The sequence below is a fragment of the Mugil cephalus genome, chromosome 3, assembly GCF_022458985.1.
Source record: "Mugil cephalus isolate CIBA_MC_2020 chromosome 3, CIBA_Mcephalus_1.1, whole genome shotgun sequence".
NCBI lineage: Eukaryota > Metazoa > Chordata > Actinopteri > Mugiliformes > Mugilidae > Mugil > Mugil cephalus.
Genome location: NC_061772.1, coordinates 28,955,638 through 28,975,436, shown reverse-complemented (window position 1 = coordinate 28,975,436; position 19,799 = coordinate 28,955,638). Strand labels below are relative to the sequence as shown.

The 19,799-nt window shown below is 42.3% G+C and overlaps 1 protein-coding gene across 1 annotated transcript; it reads right to left on the bottom strand.

Moving 5' to 3' along the window:
* Window positions 1–5,507: 5,507 nt before the first annotated feature.
* LOC125005497 (alpha-2Db adrenergic receptor-like) lies at window positions 5,508–16,198 on the bottom strand. Its single transcript, XM_047580868.1, has 3 exons — window positions 15,688–16,198; window positions 15,153–15,576; window positions 5,508–7,725 (listed from the first exon to the last, which is right to left on the bottom strand). Exons 2-3 carry the CDS (start codon window positions 15,516–15,518, stop codon window positions 6,565–6,567), a joined length of 1,527 nt encoding a protein of 508 aa, XP_047436824.1. The 5' UTR covers window positions 15,519–15,576; window positions 15,688–16,198; the 3' UTR covers window positions 5,508–6,564.
* Window positions 16,199–19,799: the final 3,601 nt, after the last annotated feature.

Genomic DNA, 19,799 nt, shown 5'->3' with positions numbered 1-19,799 from the left:
GATGTGTTTATTGGACTGCGATTTAGCAATATTGTTTAGTACTGCAAGAGAAAGACACTCAGGATGCAGGTTGCATAATATCCAACAGAGCTTAATGAGCATTTTCACATTATGAGTACTTATTCCCAAATATTAGAAACTGTGTGGACTTCATATGAGGCTGCAGAATCCCCTCAAATTAATCAGTTTTAAAAGTTTTCAGTTTTGTATTGTACTTCTGGAGTTTTGCTGATTCAGTATCAAAACACTATTATCTCAATGTTTTTTTTCCACAATCTGAATTTTAAGCAGGCATACGTTCTCCGTGTGAGAAGCCTCCTTAGGAGTGAAGTCAAAATATGGTGAAAATTGGCAGCTTCAAGTTGCATTAGGGTTGTTGTTTGCAACCAAAGTCCGACCACACACAAACACAAATACAAATGTCTTGGGAAAACACTGATATGTAGATAGAACCAGATAGACAGGACAGTTCTGTTTCAAATCTAACTTCACTTTTTGAGAATTTCCGACTACACAATCTGAGTATTCCCTGAGTGCACTCCATGTTGACGTACTTGTTGGTGTAAAAGCAGTCAAAATACCAAATGTGCATACAGAAGCACGTGATTTGTAAACATTGCACGGTTGTACTGCTTCCACAGTCACTGCTATGAAGAGTATGATGGTAAATGCTATCAACATCCTAAGATGGTAGCAGTTATCTACTTTTAGGAAATGCTAAAGGCTCCATGTTTTGGGCCTGAATTTCACCCACCTGTATCTGTCCGTGAAGACTCTCAGTCATTCATGTCATGGTTCTGTTAACTTTGACAAGTGGACTAACAAAAACATTATCTGGAGTAAATTACCACACAAATTTGGAAGCTATAGGTGGAATTTCCCCAATTGTTTTGTTGGACTTTTAGACTTTATTCAACTCAACTCAAAATTCAAATCAGTTCTATGTATATTACGTCAATAACAATACAAATAGTCTCTAGACCCTTTATAAAAGCCTCCAGAACAAGCCTGAAGGCGACGAGATTCTTTTTCACAGTCTCCATTTCACAAAGTCCACCACAGTACAACACTGAACTGGACCTACGACAAGACCACGACATGAAAACAACAAACCACTGTCTCACAACTCCAAGTTGCAGTCAACAAATACGAGGCAAAAGTTGCAGACCCTGTTCTTCCTTAAAGTAAAGATAAAAGGTAGATTCCTCAGGATAAATTAAGTATCTAATCTAATCTAATCTAATCTAATCTAATCTAATGCTTCGTATGAGCAAACAACTGTCAGAAATTCATAGTTAAATGATGGTTAGGAGTACAATGACACTCTCTGAGTATCAGTCCCCCTCTGTATTATCAGCTCGGACAGAAGAGGACAGAAGCTTTTTCATATCTGAAAAAATAGATTAATCATATTAGACTTTCTAGAAATTCTCTTTGTGCAGTCGAGTCAAATCTCAGATGTCTGAATTAGGAATTACAACCCTGATATTTCCCGTCCTTCAGCTCGGTCTGAAGGCTGGAGTTCACCACAGAGTAGAACAAATTATTTTCACATTCAGTACACATTGTACTTTCCTCTCTGCTAAAATATTTGCCTTTCCTCAGCATGTCCATTGTGCTGGAGTCCCATAGGCTTTCTATTCACACACAAAATAGCAATTAATATTCTCTTTGCCCCCGGAGCTCAGTCGATGCGTTTATTGAGGGAATTTTTTATTTATTTTTTTAAATTCTGAGCATAAAGACATAAAGTCTCACTGGGAAACATTTGCCTTTGATTGTTTTATTTTTTTATTTGTAGTTGGTGGGACAGAGTGAGCCGAGCTTTGTGAGGCTCTTATGGTGTTTATGTTATTCTGGAAGTGTCTTTGCTTTGACTTCATGGAGCACCACAGCTTCTAGTTACTTATTTACCACAAATTTATCCTTCTGTGGGCTCGATCCACTGCTTTATCACCAAGAAAACACTGCACTGTTTCAGTGCATGTACATCAAACTGCCTGGACGTTACTAGCAGCGTTTTTCTACGCATGCAACAAACATGATGGATGACTGGATTAATGCTGAAAAGAAAAACACCCGTGCAATGTCTTCCAGGATGTGTGACAGGAATGGATGGCTTTGATTAGAAGGTAAATCATTCCTTATGGGGGTGACCTGATGGATGTGTCAGACGGACAAAGACATGCAAACATCAATAAAAGACAAAGCCTGGCAAATCTAGGCTCAAACTCCATTTGCATTTCTTTATGGGGCATTTTTTATCTGATACACTAAAACCAATTAGAGCCATTTTATTGTAAACTAATTTAACTCCACAGTGCTCACATGACGTGTATGAATTTCTCTTCTAAACTCTGCCCAAAGAATCAGTTCCCAGCATTGAGACTCCAGACCAAACCTTGTCTTCTAACTAGCCGGGCCAACAGCAGCATCATTGGCACCTCCCTTCACGGATGTTTCGTAAAGTTAGGCCCACGACACCTCAAGAAGGCTACTGTGTGACTTCAACCGAGAGATTAGCTTAGCCCTACTACAACAACTACTATCTACTAAAACTACTCAGCTAGCCTTGCCTTTAGCATGCTCCCGAGCTAGCGTGTTTCCTCCTTAGCCACAGCCAAAAAAAGAAAGTGCAACTGAACTTGCAGGCCACTCTTTGAACTGGACCTTCATAAATAGAGGATCATTTTGACTGACAGTCCATTTTATTAACATCAAATCACATATGAATTTCACGGAAAACCAAGATGCCTCCTTAGAAAACCAATCCTTGGAATAGTAAATTGTATTATTTTGGCTCATAGCAGCTCATTGACTCCCACACAGTCAGTGACAGCTTAGGACGAAATGCTTTGCTTCGGTGGGACACAACACAACAAACCCGGGACCTCGTCCCCATCGTTCCTGTTGGCAGGAGGAGATTCATTGTGTTCCTCGTGGCGCCGTGTGAGTCTCCAGAACAACAAGCTGCCAGATTTTTAAAATATCTGACAGCACAATTTTTTAAAATAACCTCCTGTATGAATTCAGATGAGAGCGTGGCAGATGTTCAGAGCCAGAGTTTATATAGTATTTATATAGACTTCAACTAGAAACTATTGCAGTATTTCTGCAATAGTTGCAGTGAGTGCAAATTAAACTATACTGGCAGTTTAGTACATTTTATTTGGTTATTTATCCGAGGATGATCTCGTGCTTACTACTTGGGCACAACTCCATTTTTTACCTATTTGATTTTATTCCCTTAAGTCTTTTTGGTTAATGGTCATGCACATGTGTCAAAAAACCACCACACAACTACAACAGAACTTATGAAACCCATCCCACCTCAACAAATGCTACTTATATAGCACAGATATTTTTTGTCTCTCATTGTGTAGTTTTGGGGAAAAAAACGTGTTTGTGAGAATCAGGGAAAGCTTAATGGTTTCTGATTAAAAGAGTGGAAACACCCGGTTATGTTTACAGCCTCTTCAGGATTAAATTAAAATGCCGACATTTTCCAAAACACTTAATTGAGGTATTAGCCCGGAGGCCTGACAGATATTATTTTGTTTTTGTAATTGCTGTGCACGCTTGCAGAAGTGCAAATCAGTGTATTTAGACAGAGATAGCTTTAGGATACTAGTTTCTAGCATAAGGAAGCTAGTCAATGACCCAGTGATGCTATCATCTAGCCTAATGTTGAGAGATGCAAATCTTTTGATGCAGAATTACAGTCACTGGCCTAATGGGGCAAGTTCCATTAGGCAATGTAGCAACAGGAAATTGTGTAATGTTAAGAAAATGTTGTGAGTTGTAGCAAACCTCAAGCTAACACAGTTTGGTTCCCACCAGTAAATTTACAACGTTTGGTTTGCATGAACATATGGTTTGATCCCAGCAGCTCTCATTAAACTCAGATTTAGAGACCATTAGTCTGGCCTCCACTGCTCTTCCATCAATCTTTCTTTCTGACCATATGTTGAACTGAATGTGTTACGAACCTTTATTTATGGAAGGAGCTTAAATTGATGGCCTTGGTGATGCTAATGGTTTAGCCTCAGGATGCTAGCAACAAACTGTCAACTACAAAAAGGATGGAAGACAGCACTTTTTTTGTGGAAGGAGGTTAAATTGATGGCTTAGGGATGCTATGGTTTAGCCTCAGGATGCTAGCAACAAGTCTCCTAACTGGACTTGACTTGAAGTTACTGGCCTAGGAATGCTAATGGTTAGTGCAAGGATGCTAGTTGCTCGTATATGGATGCAACAATCAACTTGAAAGAGATGGATGACTTTCTTTGCAGAAGACGCCTAAATTGAGTATTTGGGGATGCTAATGGTTAGCATAACCATGCTTAACCATGCTTAAAGATGCTAATTGTCAGCTTGGAAGTGATGGACATCATGCTTTATTTGAGGGAGGAGCGCAGGGATGCTAATAGTTAGTCCAAGGATGCTAGTTGCCTGCATAAGGATGAAACAATCAACTAAAAAGCGATGGACAACTTTATTTGCAGAAGACACCTAAATTGAACATTTGGGGATGCTAATGGTTAGCATAAGGATGCTAGTTGCTTGCTTAAGGATGCTAACTGTCAGCTTGGAAGTGATGGACAACAAGCTTTATTTGTGGGAGAAGCCCAGGGATGCTAATGGTTATTCCCAGGATGCAAGTTGCTCATATAAGGATGCTAGCAACAAGCAATCAACTAGAAAGAGATGGATGACTTTATTTACGGAAGAGACCTAAATGGTTTGTAAGGATGCTAGTTGCTTTGCTTAAGGATGCTTACTGTCAGCTTGGAAGTGATGGACAACAAGCTGTATTTGTGGGAGGAGACCAGGGATGCTAATGGTTAGCCCAAGCATGCTAGTCAAAGAATAAGAAGATCGTTTGTTGGTGGCCTCGACCTTCTGTTCACCAACTAAATTAATCTGCCTCTTACTTCAGTATAAATGAAGAGTTACAGGATCATTCTTCTTTTCGTTCCACAGAGACGCTGAACTGCATAACTCTCAAGTTATTATGAAACTTGGTGTTGCATAGCAACCAGAATGACTTGGGCGGACTTGGCGCCCCCTCTTTCACCACCTTGCATTATCCTCTTCATCTCCTCCCCAGATTAAAAGCGACTGACGACCTTGTGTTGCTCGAGCTACTCTACAATCAAGAGATTGATTAACTCAGCGGTGTCTGGTTTCTCCGTATTGTTTCCAGGTGAGGTGATGGGTTCAGCGCTTCAGATTCAGAAGCAGCGGCGTCCAGTTATTTCATCCCGAGCTTCTGAGGATACTTATCTTCCTCCGCTGCTGCCGCCGCCACCGTATGAGCCCGGGGTTGATTATTTTTATTCGGAGGCTCTGGGTGTAGTTGGGCTTTGTCTGTTCTCTCCCTCTCGCTTTTCTTTGTTAGCGGCTCAGAACCATCTGCAAGCTGCACATGAATTTTTAATGCCTTTGCCCCCGAGCCGCGAAGTGTCAGCTGAACGTTGTAGCTGTGTGGAAAAAAATGACAACTTTCCTTTTTTCGGTTCCTTAAGTCTTTAACTGGAACTTAAACTTTAGGCGCTGGTGTTTAATTACTCTCAGGCGAAGGAATTCACTTAAAGCACTTTGTGTGTTATTCAAAGTGCAGACGTTTTTATTATGATTTTTTTATTTTTTTTCTCAGTTCCCTATAGTATTGTCCCTGTCACTATAAGAATTGCAGCTGCTGCTTGCTACAGTGTGAAGACATCTCCAAAGTCCATGGGAGCACAGATCTCTGCCCCGCGGCCGGTTTCCTCTAATTAACATCGGAGCTGAGCCTCGGCCCCGACTGCAACGTCCAACTGGTTATTGCATCAAGGAAGGAAGCTGGCGTTAAAAACACCTGCCTCCACAGCCTCAGCGTGTCATAATCATCCTCCTCTGGTGTGTTGATACAAGAATAGAAAGTGATTATTTAATAAATTAGTGGGAAGCTGAATAATGAATCAATACTCCGGCTGTATGACAAGCCCTTTAATGTCGATCTGACAGCACAGTGGAAAACAGGATTAAAATTGTGCGCGCACATTTTGTGTGTCTGTTTTTTTTTTTTTTTGTCGTTTTTTTTATTTTTTCATAGCACACACATACACTGATCAGGCATAACATTATGACCACTTTCCTAATCGTTGTTGTGTTGGTCTCCTCCTTGTGCCTTAAAAATGGTTGTGACTCATTAGAGGATGGACATGTTTTGTTGTTGTTAGTGGGGGGGGGGGCTTTGAGGGGAGGGGTCTCTGTGGATCATCCCACAGATACTTGATCAGTTTGTGATTGGGTGAATTTTGAGGCAAGGTCAACAGCTTTTGCTGTTCTTCGTGTTTTTTTGGGTTGTTCCTAAAGTGTTTTTGTGTGTGAAGATGGCTACTGCCATCAAAGAGTGTCATTTCTATGGTGGGTGCTACATTTCTAAGTAACATCCACATGAATGAATGAATGAATGTCAGGTCCAAAAGTTTCCCAGCAGAACATTGAACTGTCACAAGATGGTTCAACGTTATTCACTTCTCCTGTCGGTGGTCATAATGTTATGCCTGATCGGCGTGCCTATGTGCGTTTGTGGGGCTGGAATAAAATCTTCTTGAAGGCTCTGCGAAAGTCTCGGTTAAAAATAGTGTATATGATGGGGTTCAGGCAGCTGTTGCAGTATCCGATCCAGAAAAAGAGGTTGAAGAGCGAGTCGGGGATGACGCAGTTCTCCCTGCAGACGGCGTGGAGGCTGTAGGTGAAGAAGAACGGGAACCAGCAGAGCACGAACACCCCCATCACCACCGCCAGCACGAACGTGAAGCGCTTCTCCCTCATCTGCGCCACTTTGTTTTTCGACAGAGACATCTGCCTGTTGCGGAGAGGCAGCGGGGACGGGAGGAGGAAGTGGTGGGAGCAGTGGTCGGACGACGCCCAAGATATGGAGGCGCAGGAAGAAGAAGAAGGAGGAAGAGCAAGAGGAGGAGGCTTCAGTCTGTTTGTCGCCCCCTCGGCGTCCTTCCCCTCCTCTGTCTTCACCCTCCCGCCGACTCTCCTGGGGAAGCGGAGCGACGACGAGAACGAGGAGGAGGTCTTCACGTCGGCCTCGCAGCTCCTCTCCTCCAGGTCGATGTCGTCCAGCTCTCCTCTCCGGTGGTTGCTGCTGCTGCTGTCCACGTTGGAGGAGCAGCGGCGGTTCCCCGGCCGCGGGCTCTCCAGCTCGTACTGGGCCGACGCCCCCTTCCTGGGGCAGGTCCTGGCGGAGCCCACGAAACAGGTCTCGGACTGCGACGGCTGCCGCTCCATCACGTTCTTGGCCACGAACACGGTGGACGCTCGCTGCTTGGCCACGCGGTAGATCTTGCAGTACACCAGGATCATGATGACGCCCGGGGCGAAGAAGGACACGAGGCAGGAGGACAGGATGTACCACGTCTGGTTGTTGAGGAGACACTCCTGCATGGGCGCCGCGTCGCCCTCGTCCTCGTCCGCGTTCTTCTCTTTCTGAGTCATGAGCAGCGGCGGGGACGAGATGACGATCGATATGAGCCACACGACGCTGATCATCGCCTTGATCCGCTTGGGCGTCCGCTTGCGGTTGTAGCTCACCGCCTTGGTGACGGACCAGTAGCGGTCGAGGCTGATGGCGCAGAGGTGCACGATGGAGGAGGTGCAGAAGAGGACGTCCAGAGCCAGGTAGAAGGAGCACCAGGTGGAACCAAAGTACCAGTAGCCCATGACCTGGAGAGCACAGAAAGCAATGAAGACACGTTAGTGACTCGTTTAACCATCTCGAGTTGACAAATGTGATCCAAATCACAATTTAAAATGACATAGCAGTAAGACGCAGCGTCACTGAACGTCGGTATATACCAGTTTTTAAATTGCGTTGATAGACCAAGTAAAACTAGACTTATTATAAATAATTAATTATAAATATTTTTCCTGAATGTTGCAATATTGGTGCACAGGGGAAACGGTGAAAAGTGAAACACTAGAAAGCGGAGGTCGCTAGCTAGCTTCAAATAAAAAAATAAGTCAATAAAAAACAAAATGCATCCCATCAACCAATCTGGAAATGATTTTTCAATGGTTGCTAAGGAAGAGCGAAAAGTTGTGGGAGTGATGCGACAACCTCCAGGTTTGAGCGACGAAGCGCAAAAAACTGCAGTTCATCTAGTGGCCACTAGAGGCTCCAAAAGGGAGCAAATCCCCATAGACCCCCATGTTAAAAAGCCCAACTTTACAGCATTATTAAACAGGTTTACAGCCTGGTGAAAAAAATTATTTTGGTCACTATTCATGACAACTGTATGGGGGGTGAAGTTTTTTCTAACTTATTTGTTTATTTTTTATTAAGGTTTAAAATTCTGCATAATTAAGGATGTTCCAGCTTTGGGTGGAGTAAGGCTCATCCAACATGGCGACCGCAGGCTCTGCCCACTTTGGGCTTAATTTTCGAGGTTCAGAATCCGATGGGTGACGTCATGATGGGTTTGTTCATAGTACAAACAGTTATTAGAGTGACTGCAGCCAAAGAGAAAGAAGCCAGAGATTTGGAACTTTTAATGTAAATACTTATAAATAGCTTTGTTGTTTGCTAAATTTGTGCATAAGGTTTAAAATCTACACTTTAGATTTGCATTCTAACTTATAAAAATGGTTCGTTAAACATGTTTGTGGTTTTCACTGTGAAAAATTTAACTTTTTCCTATTTTTTTGTATGGTTTTAGTCTGGTTTAAGGTCTAATGTGTTAAAACAGTTTGTCAGAATGATAAACATAAAGTAAAATGACACAGGTGAGGTTGTGCTGAAAAGAATGAAACCAAACAAGGTTTTTAGGATGAAATATAAAGGTAAAACCAGAATTATACTCTGGACTCCAGAGGGTTAAAAAGCAAACAGTTTTTTTCACTGAGGCTTGGAAGGTTATTTGATTTCAACATAAAAATTCTGTCAGTATGTCATTACTGCTGCTGCAGCTGTGTTTGCGCCAGGAAACCCTCGCTATGAGTTTGCTGTCATGGTTTCATTTCAGCCGCCTAGAAAATTATTCAAGCCGACCATCTTCTCACAGGTGTGAGGAAAAATATCCATCCAGTTCCTCCGGAGTCCACAGAGCGAAGGTGAAGTCGGTCCTGATGAAGTGAAGCCCAACATTTACCTCTTCATCCACTCAATCTTCCTGCCTGTCAGGTGTTGGAGAACTACATGCTGCAGTGATGTGCACTGGCTAAAGGTCACTCTCTTATGATTATGATGACTGAAGTCAAGGGGAAGGCAGAGATGGAATGAGACTGAAATATCTGACAGTTATTAACAATCTTTTCAAGTAAAAATCTTTCGCTCCGTGGTTATTTCACCAACACTGAATCGGTGGGATATTTGGATTCACGGCTCTCAGACGACCAACAGACATTTTGTTCTGTATTCTAGCCCCACCATGAGATTAATAATAACAAATAATAACAATAATAACACTTTTCAAATCAACATTAAGAAACATAATTCAAAACTAAACAATACAACTCACAAATATATTTAATTAAATCTTAATTTAAACTCAACTAAAGCCAGGCTCTATGATAAAACTATGTTTTAAGTAGAGATTTAAAATCACTGTTGACCTGATTTTAATTTATCCGATATTATCTTTTGGTGTTTTATATTTGCAGTAGTAGCCACAGAAAAGCTGCGGAAACGGAGCAGAGGAATGAAGTGAAGCCAGAGGTTATTTCAACCCATTTTGAGCCCAAACAAACAGCAGTTAGGTCACTTCACATCCAGCTGTTTTAAGTTTAAATGCCTGAACGCTACAAAACGTTATCAAACGCATCCCCACTTTCCTTGCATTGGCCAATTTTGAGCCAGAGACTGATCAGTTCGGTCTGAGGGCGGAGGCACAATATCAATGCCCCGCCCACACGTCCTCCAGACTCACCACTATGCTCTGCTCTACCCCCACCAGTTACAAGGAAATGTTGGATTACACACTGTATTTATTTTATTTTAAAAAACCCTCTCATCCTGTTTCTATAGTCAAATAACTAACTCATAGCCTCCAGCCACCAGGGGGAGCTCTACTTGCTTGGGCTTTGCTTTTGATGAGCAGTTCTGTCGTCCATCTTTATGTACAGCCTATGGTCTACACAAAAAAAGGTGCACCTGAACGCACCACAAAGGCTACAGCCAACAACCAACTGGTTCATTCGTTCTACACCTGAGAGGAAATACCTCTTCCTACCAGCAAGTGGCAGTATTCTGTGTCTCACAATGGCGCTAAAAAAAACATTATGCATTTGTTTCTTCCAGGCTGGATCACTGCTATTTTTTTTTTTTTTTTTTTAATCCAGTTGTGTCGATATCTCCCTGTTCCAGACAGAATTTAACCCTCATAGTACAATTTACTCTCAAACTTCAGGCTTACTTCTGGTTCCTTCTAAAACTGTGGGATTGTTTTGAGGCCCCTCTCCTGTGAAACCAGCTGCCAGTTTGGATTCAAGAAGAAGAATCACTCTCTACTTTTAAGTACTTGCAAGACTTTCCTTTTATAATAAAGAATATATTCAGGGCCCTTAGTTATGAAATGATGCTTGAGGTCTGGGCTGCTGCTGGGGGATGATTCCTTCCTCGTTGCCTCTCGTGGATTCACATGTTTAGATGTTTAGATGTGAATTCCAGCTGCTACTGCAGATGATAAACTGGGAAAATAAGTAGTTATGAAAATATTCAAAGCTGTTCCCTCAGATCCGACGGGGAAAGAAGATGTAAAGTGTGCATGAATTTCCGACCGATGAAACGTTTGGACACAGACGTGGAGGAGAGAGTCCTGCTGCCTGATAGAACGTAATCACTTGGTTGCAGCTGCTTCGAGTCAGAAAATTGATATTTGATTGATATATTTAGCTCCTGGTGGATATATCTCTATTTCTTTGGGTTTTTCCTCCGGTGTCCTCCCGCATTTTAATTCCATCAGCCCATCAACTGGAAATCAGGGGACTCGATAAGAACCAGTTAAAGTAGAGGATGATAAGGGAAGGGACAGAGGAACCGCGATGACCTTAAGTACCAGGCTTCATGTGCATGAATAAAGGATGTGAGACAAGGCTCATCTGGAGCAGCCAAGACAAGAAAGAATTGCAGATGAGGGGAAAATGTCTTACAAGTCTGATGCAACGCTGCAGATGCTCCAGGTGGAGTTCAAGTATTAATGGACGAAGAAAGCCGGGAACAAACCAGGAGGATGTTAATGCAGAGTGCAGGAGAAAAACATGGGAGAGGAATCTGCAGGATTACCACATCGAGCAGACGCCCACCAAAAAAAGTGGAATTAATTAAATCATCTGTAATTATTCATTTCATTCATCATTCAAGTCAAGGGGTAAAATATAGATCCACATTAAAATAAAACAACTATTTATCTTTTTCCTCGTCTGAGTGAAGAATAGATCTGAGAAATTATCAGGATGTCACGTGAGATTTGTTGAGCGTTACGGTGGAACTTCTGAAATGAAGCTCTGAATCTGCCTTTTCCAAAGCATTTGACAAGAGGATGAGGAACTGCTCCTCTAAAGTGAAGCCAAAGCATGTAGAGCTCCCCCTGGTGGCTGGAGGCTGCAGTATAGGTCATAAGCTCCTCCTCCTCCATGTTAGTGGGCGGGACTTGGGCCGAACTAAAACACTAAAATACACGTCAAATAATTTGCTTTCAAGGATGATTTCAGACATTTTAGATAACGACCTTATGTAAACTTACGTAGCTGATAAGGCCACGCCCCCTCATGGGTTGTTGCGTTGTGTATCGTTCTTCGAAACAGTTTAAAAGATAAAACTGTAAAGATTTTCTCTGCTCCCCTCAAGAGAGAGGGACAACAACCAAGAAATGTACGACTTTAGGCCAAAGATGAGTGGACAAAGATGGAATATGAGTGGATAAATATGTGTACGTGTGCAGAAAACAATCACTTTAAATTATAATGCTAATGTTAGCTATTGTCAGTCGTCAGAGTTGTTGGTTATAATGTTGAAAATTCAAATCGTCTCGTCTCCATCGTATCTGACTCCACCTAACTCCCAGCTAAGTCAAAAATAGTCAAAATAGGTGGAGATTAATGACAACTAGCCACCTCCCAAAGCAGCCACGCCCTTAATTATGCGTAACTGTACAGTTGTAGAAAGAAGAAGAAGAAATTAGCTCCAGAGACCAAAGCTGTTGTCGTACCAGGCTGTAAACATGTTTATTTCTGCTGTAAAGCTGCACATTATATCATGGTTCAGTTCTTGGCATTTCCGTGTTGGAGCTAATTCTCCAGTTGGATGCTTTACACCAGCGATGATTAAAAAAAAAAAAAAGGCGATGAGATGACTTCATTAATAAAAGAAGAGCTACAGTCAAAGTTCAAACTGGAAAAACATAAAAAATGAGGCATTTATGTTAATTTCTTGTATTAATGTTCACACGGATCAGATGTTTTCATGTGTGTGTTTTTTTTGTTTTTTTTTGTCCTTCTGGTGGAGCAGAGATTTATGTCAATATGTTTTATTCATTTCCATTTCCCCTCGTGTTTCCTCTCAGGGTATTTTATGTGTAAATCAAATGTATGTATGAGAACAGGTGCGTGGGAATGTTCCCATTGATCCCACACAAACAGTCATGCATTTCATGCATTATGAGTATGAATGTATGAGACTTTTTTTCTTGTCTGTGCGTGGAAGTGGAAATGAGTGATTTCTATACATCTGTCCTCAGGTGTTGCTTTTACACCTGCATCGTAATTGGGTATTAATGTCAGTTTTAGACAGGAAGAGGTGTCACTCAACATATACCCAGTTCAGCTCAACAGCTAATAGATGGAGGCTAGGAAGCTAGGAGGAGCCACTGCTAGCTGAGAGGCTAGGAAGGAGGCTAAGAGAAGATAATGTTAACTGGGAGGCTATTAAGCTAAGATGAGCTACTATTTGTAGGAAGGCTAGGAAGCTATAAGAGCTACTGTTAGCTGGGAAGCTAGGAAGGATGTTAGGAGGAGCTACATTTAGCTTGGAGGTTATGAGACTATAACTAGCTAATATTAGCTGGGAGGCTATGAAGCTAGAAAAAGCTAGTATTAGTATTAGTATGCTATGAAGTAAGGAGAAGCTACTATTCGCTGGAAGGCTAGGAAAGAAGTTAGGAGGCACTATGAATCGCTGGAAAGTTTGGACAAAAGCTAGGGGGAACTACTGTTAGCTGGGAGGCTAGGAAGCTAGAAGGAACTACTGTTAGCTGGAAAGCTTGGAAGGAAACTAGGGGGAGCTAGTATTCGCTTGAAGGCCAGGAAGCTAGGAGGATCTACTGTTAACCGGGAGGCTAGGAAGGAAGCTATGAGGTGCTAATATTAGCTCGAAAGCTAGGAAGGATGTTAGGAAGAGCTACATTTAGCTGGTAGGTTAGGAAGCTATAACTAGCTACTATTTGCTGGGAGGTTATGAAGCTAGAAAAAGATAGTATTAGTTGTATGTGAAGCTAGGAGGAGCTACTTTTAGCTGGAAAGCTAGAAAGTAAGCGAGAAGGAGCTATCGTTAGCTGGAAAGCTAGGAAGTAAGCTAGGAGGAGCTACTGTTAGTTGGAAAGTTAAAAAGGAAGCTATAACTAGCTACTATTAGCTGGGAGGCTAGGAAGCTAGAAAAAGGTAGTATTGTATGCAAGGCTAGGAGGAGCTACTGTTAGCTGGAAAGCTAGGAAGTTAGCTGGGAAGAGCTACTGTTAGCTGGAAAGCTAGGAAGTTAGCTGGGAGGAACTACTGTTAGCTGGAAAGCTTGGAAGGAAACTAGGGGGAGCTAGTATTCGCTTGAAGGCCAGGAAGCTAGGAGGATCTACTGTTAACTGGGAGGCTAGGAAGGAAGCCATGGGGAGCTAATATTAGCTTGAAAGCTAGGAAGGATGTTAGGAAGAGCTACATTTAGCTGGTAGGTTAGGAAGCTAGAAAAAGATAGTATTAGTTGTGTGTGAAGCTAGGGGGAGCTACTGTTAGCTGGAAAGCTAGGAAGTTAGCTAGGAGGAGCTACTGTTAGTTGGAAAGTTATAAAGGAAGCTATAACTAGCTACTATAAGCTGGGAGGCTATGAAGCTAAAAAAAGGTAGTATCAGTTGTATGCGAAGCTAGGGGGAGCTACTGTTAGCTGGAAAGCTAGGAAGTTAGCTAGGAGGAGCTATCGTTAGCTGGAAAGCAAGGAAGTTAGCTAGGAGGAGCTATCGTTAGCTGGAAAGCTAGGAAGTTAGCTAGGAGGAGCTACTGTTAGCTGGAAAGTTAAAAAGGAAGCTATAACTAGCTACTATTAGCTGGGAGGATAGAAAGCTAAAAAAAAGGTAGTATTAGTTGGATGCTAAAAAGCTAGGAGGAGCTACTGTTAGCTGGGAGGCTAGGAAGCTAGGAGGAGCTACTGTTAGCTGGAAAGCTTGGAAGGAAAGGGGGAGCTAGTATTCGCTTGAAGGCCAGGAAGCTAGGAGGATCTACTGTTAACCGGGAGGCTAGGAAGGAAGCTATGAGGAGCTAATATTAGCTCGAAAGCTAGGAAGGATGTTAGGAAGAGCTACATTTAGCTGGTAGGTTAGGAAGTTATAACTAGCTACTATTTGCTGGGAGGCTATGAAGGTGGAAAAAGGTAGTATTAGTTGTATGTGAAGCTAGGGGGATCTACTGTTAGCTGGAAAGCTAGGAAGTTAGCTAGGAGGAGCTACTGTTAGCTGGAAACCTAGAAAGTTAGCTAGGAGGAGCTACTGTTAGCTGGAAAGCTAGGAAGTTAGCTAGGAGGAGCTACTGTTAGTTGGAAAGTTAAAAAGGAAGCTATAACTAGCTACTATTAGCTGGGAGGCTAGAAAGCGAAAAAAAAAAGGTAGTATTAGTTGGATGCTAAAAGGCTAGGAGGAGCTACTGTTAGCTGGGAGGCTAGGAATCTAGAGGGAACTACAAACAGCAGAGCAAGCTGACCTCTACTGAATCAAGTCAATCTGTTCTGCAGTTTATTTATTTTCTGGTTGTTGTGTAAATATTTGAGGATTTGAAAACTGAGAAGAAGATGAGTTTTCTCCTCTCTTTGGATCTTTGGATCTTTGGATCCAGGTTCAGCCCACGCGTGACACTCATGCTGTAACTTGGTGGTATGAAAGTCTTAAACACAGGTTCCTCACCTCATTGGCCAGAGAGAAGGGGATGACCAGCGTGGCCACCAGGATGTCGGCCGACGCCAGAGACACCAGGAACAGGTTCTGAGGCGCCCTGAGAGCCCGGCTGGTGAACACCGCCACCACCACCAGCACGTTGCCCACCACCGTCCCCAGGATGATGACGGCGACCACCAGCACGATGAACACCGACGCCACCTGAGAGTGGGGGGGCAGGGGAGGAGGTCTGGGGGAGGAGGAGGAGGAGGACGAGGAGGAGGAGGAGGAGGAGGAAGGGGACGAGGGCGACGTTTGGTTCTCCAGAGAGGAGTTTGGCGGCAGAGCGGTCGGCATGGTGGCCACCACGGGCGCCAGCACGTCCGATAAGTCCATCCCGGTTAAACGCACGACGGTACGATCCACATGGTTTTAAACTCCTCTGCATTTGAGGCTGGAGGAGGCGACGAAACATACGAAGGAAATAAACGAAAGAGGATAACAAACAAACCAGACAACTTAAATGAAGACATGATTTAAGAGGAGGAAAAAAAAAAAGTCCTACCTTAAAATGTCCTTTTGCTTCGGAGCCCAGAGGTTGACATCTGTATAAAAGCTGCACGATTCCCTTTTTATTTATTTCCATTCACATGCAACCAAGAAAAGAAAAGAGAAAGAAAAGAAAAAGGTGCTCGAGTTGGGAGAGGAAGGATGGAAAACCCTATTTGGGATGCATGGTGCCCTCACGCTGCTGCACAGCACAAAAAAAAAAATAAAGATAAATAAATACAAACACAAAGGAGGAAAAAGTGCAGATTAAATGTAAAGAAATAACAAAAATAAAAATAAGGAGGCGGGAAAGAAAAGGAGACGTCCTCACTTTCATGCGAGTTGTTGCTGAGCGGAGTGAGTCTGCCTCCGCCGCTCAGTGGAAGAGAGGAGGAGGAGGAGGAGGAGGAGGAGAGACGGAGAGACAGATGAAAGGAAAGAGTAAGAGATGCGCGGAGAGGAGAGGAGAGGAGAGAAGGGAGCGAGGGAGGACGAGAGCTTTGAAGGTGAAGAAGACGAGTGGGATCTGAGGGCGTTCGAAAGAGGCCGAGGGAGTGAGAGAGAGAGGAGGAGAAAGAGGAGGAGGAGGAGGAGGAGAGAGAGAGAGAGAGAGAGAGACAATGGAGGAGGAGGAGGAGGAAAGAAAGGAAATGAGATGGGAGAAAATAAAGAGAAAATGACACATGAAAGAAAAGAAAAAAGGGAGAGGAAGAAGAGATGGATGAGAGGATGAAGAATGGAAAGAGAAAGGAGATGAAAGAGGAGGGAAGGATTGAGAAAAAAGGGATGAAGGGAAGAAAGAGGACAAGTGAAGATGTGGAGAATAAAGGAGGGGGTGAATGAGAGTGGGTGAGGAGAAAAAAAGGGGGAGAAGGAGACTTTGTGGTGGAAATTATGAAGAAATAGATGAGAAGAGGAGGAGAGGGAGGAATGAATGGAGGAAAACCCCGTTATAGAGAAGTGAAGAGAAAAATTTGAGGAGGAGGGGATGAAGAGATGGGAGGAAAAGAAAGAAGGGAAGGAAAAGAAATAGAAAGAAAGGAGAGGATGGAACTGAATGGAAAAAGAAGTGGAGGAGAAGCAAGAAAGAAAGAAAGAAAGAAAGAAAGAAGTGGAGGAGAAGATCAATACACAGGGTCATGGAGGCAGGTTTCATCACAGCGTACAATAAACGTTTAGCATCTATGCTAACATACCATTAGCCTCATAGCATAATTACATAGCTTACTTTTTACTTCCTGGTACAATATCAGTAAAAATACCAACGTGATGCTATTTTTTGTTGCTTATTTTCCAATAAAACGATGAAATATTATTTAGACTTAGACTTTAAGGATCCACGAGGGAAATTACTTTGTTGTACATAAAAGTAACACTCATACAAAACACAAGAACGAATAAAATAAAATGAGATTAGATTAAAATCAAATCAAGACAATTATCATCTAGTAAAATAAACAGTGTCCAAGGTGATGTGGTTGTTTGGCCAGTTGCATAGCAACAGCAGCATCGTGTCGTGGTGTCTCCTCGTTCGCTGAGGGACGGATGTAAACACCAACGGAGCCAACGTAACGTATCGAACCCATAGAGTCCAGACGAACCATGGTCGGTACGTACCAGGTCTCCAAAGCGGTAAACTCAGGCCTAAACTCTGTGCAGCTCAGGGGACACGACCAAAAACAAAAAGTCCAAAAAACTAAATAAAAACAGCACAAAAAAAAAAAAACATGACTGTCAATAACACATTAGAATAACTAGAGAATAACATCACGGAGTACTGGACATGCAGCACCTTCAGGACAATTTTAAAATCACGTACTATAATAACTAACTACAATTATAATAACATGGATGAGAAAACTCCATGTTAAAGGTAAAAAAAATATTTTTAGTAAGTTTTCACGTTGTTTTCCAGACGTTTACCTTTAAATTTCCTACATAAAGTTCCCTCATCATTAGCTTCCTGGTTGTTAGCTTGCTAAACTATTAGCATTGGTACTTTCCAGAGCAACATCCCTGAACACGTGTTCACTTACACTTGTACACATTTTTTATTATTTTTTAACACCGATGTGTGTATTCTTAGTTTAATTGCCCACTTATTCTCACATATTCTTAATTCCTGCGTTGCTGCTGTTTATTTTTGAACACTGGTACGACTTTGAGTAGGAGCTGCTGTAACGAAAAGTAATTTCCCCCTGGGATTAATAAAGTGATTCTGATTGTGATTTCTAGTTGCAATCAACAGTTGGAAGATTTCACAAAAACTGCAAAAACAGCATCACCAGTAAGAAGCAAAACATTCTTATATTCAATCAAATCATCTTGTACAAAGAAAAACAAATTGGCCAGTGGGTTCAGCTTTATTTACTTGACAAAAAATCTTAAAATAAGCACAAAGTTCTTGTCTCTGAACAAAATATAAGATGTATTTCTTTGATACAAGGATTTTTTGCTTTCTTGAAATTCCTTTTTTGCAGTGTGTGAATTCAGGTCAACATTTTTAGCATTTATGCTAATATGCTTAGCATACCGCTCAGTGTGTTTACATGCACATCTTAATGGAGCTATGCTCTAAATGAGACTTTCTGAATGTGATTTTTGTCCCAGTTTACGTGCAACGGAGAAAATAGAATAACTGACGGGAACATCCACACTTCCTCCTCCACACTAGGGGGCGATATGTGTCTTTTCAGCAGGTTAATATGACCCCCTTTTCGGCTGACTTATTACAACATCCGGGTGGATATTAGTTCAGCTTTTTTTATTCTCATACGTAATGTGCAGATAGATGGCGCTATCCCTCAGGTGGTTCTTCTACTGGTTCTGTTTACCTTCTTCTTCTTTTGTGACCGACTTTCAAGGATGTTTTTGCTCCAGTGTCATCATACGCCAGCACAGCGTTTGTGGAGCATGTGCACACGCGTTGTCCAGTTAAAGTCTGATTAAGATGTATACATGACGGAGAAAATTAGCTGGATAAGAAGAACAACGTAACGTGTCTGAAAATGATGCAGATTTGCCAAATGCTGCCAAGAAAACTCCACATTAAAGTTTTTGGAAAAAGACTTGAAGTTTCTGGACAGTCGCTAGCTTCAGATGTTTAAAACATCAACAGATTTCGTTTGTACATCTCATAAACGTCCATTTAAAGGTGTTTTTTGTCCACCTTATGAACGCTGGATCAATATTCAATCATCTTCATCTTTCTGCCTCTTTGTCTGCTTGGAATCACAATCCCAGCACTGAAAGACTCGTCTCATTGTGATGTAAAGCGCATCGATCGGCCGAAGCTTCGCCCAGGCTGTCAGCCTTCACAAACCGGATTCATTTTTTGAGGGATTTAGGATTTAGTTTGACCGGGAGTACTTCAGCTAACATTAGCTCGTGTGTGGGCGCTGCCAGAGGCTGCGGTCAGACCAGGCAGCAGTTCCAACAAAAGCTCTGAACATTTACAGCTTAATGCTTAAATTAGCACATTTCTCCCTTCACTAGATTGGAGTGAATGAAATGAGCGGCCGAGCATTGTCCGAGAAGCCGATAAATGAGGAAGTGGCCTTGCTCAAGGGCACATATGAGTGTGACTTAGCGAGGGAAGAGAAAGGATTGATCCTCATTTATCTGCACACTCTCCAGCCCTGAGTAAAGACATGAGAACAGTCTGAAGCTTTCCACCGAGCCTCCGAGTCACGGCTCTGGGATTTTTAATGGTGCTACTGTAAAATAATTCATGCAGTTGCAGAAAGTCCATAGAAAATAAATTAAAAAAAAAGTTGCAGTTTCTTGTAGACAAAGGTGTGAGAATAATAATAATAAAATATTAATAGTGATAAAAATGTAATGCAGGAGGGATCAAACCATCAGAACAGCGTCAGTAGATGATGTCGTCCTCTGACTCATGGACCTGTAGCCCTGGTTTATCTACTATAGTATTTGGAAAGTGAACAACTGAGGTTAAAATAAATAAAATAATCATGTACGCTGGGGTCGAGCTCTTAGACCCTCTGGTGCTCTGAGACGACTAAACAGGAGTTGAACAAACTCCGAAGGCTAAAATAAAAATTAACCTTACTGAGTTAGATATGATGTAACTATAGTGCTGCAACATAAGAAGTGGCTGGCCTCTGT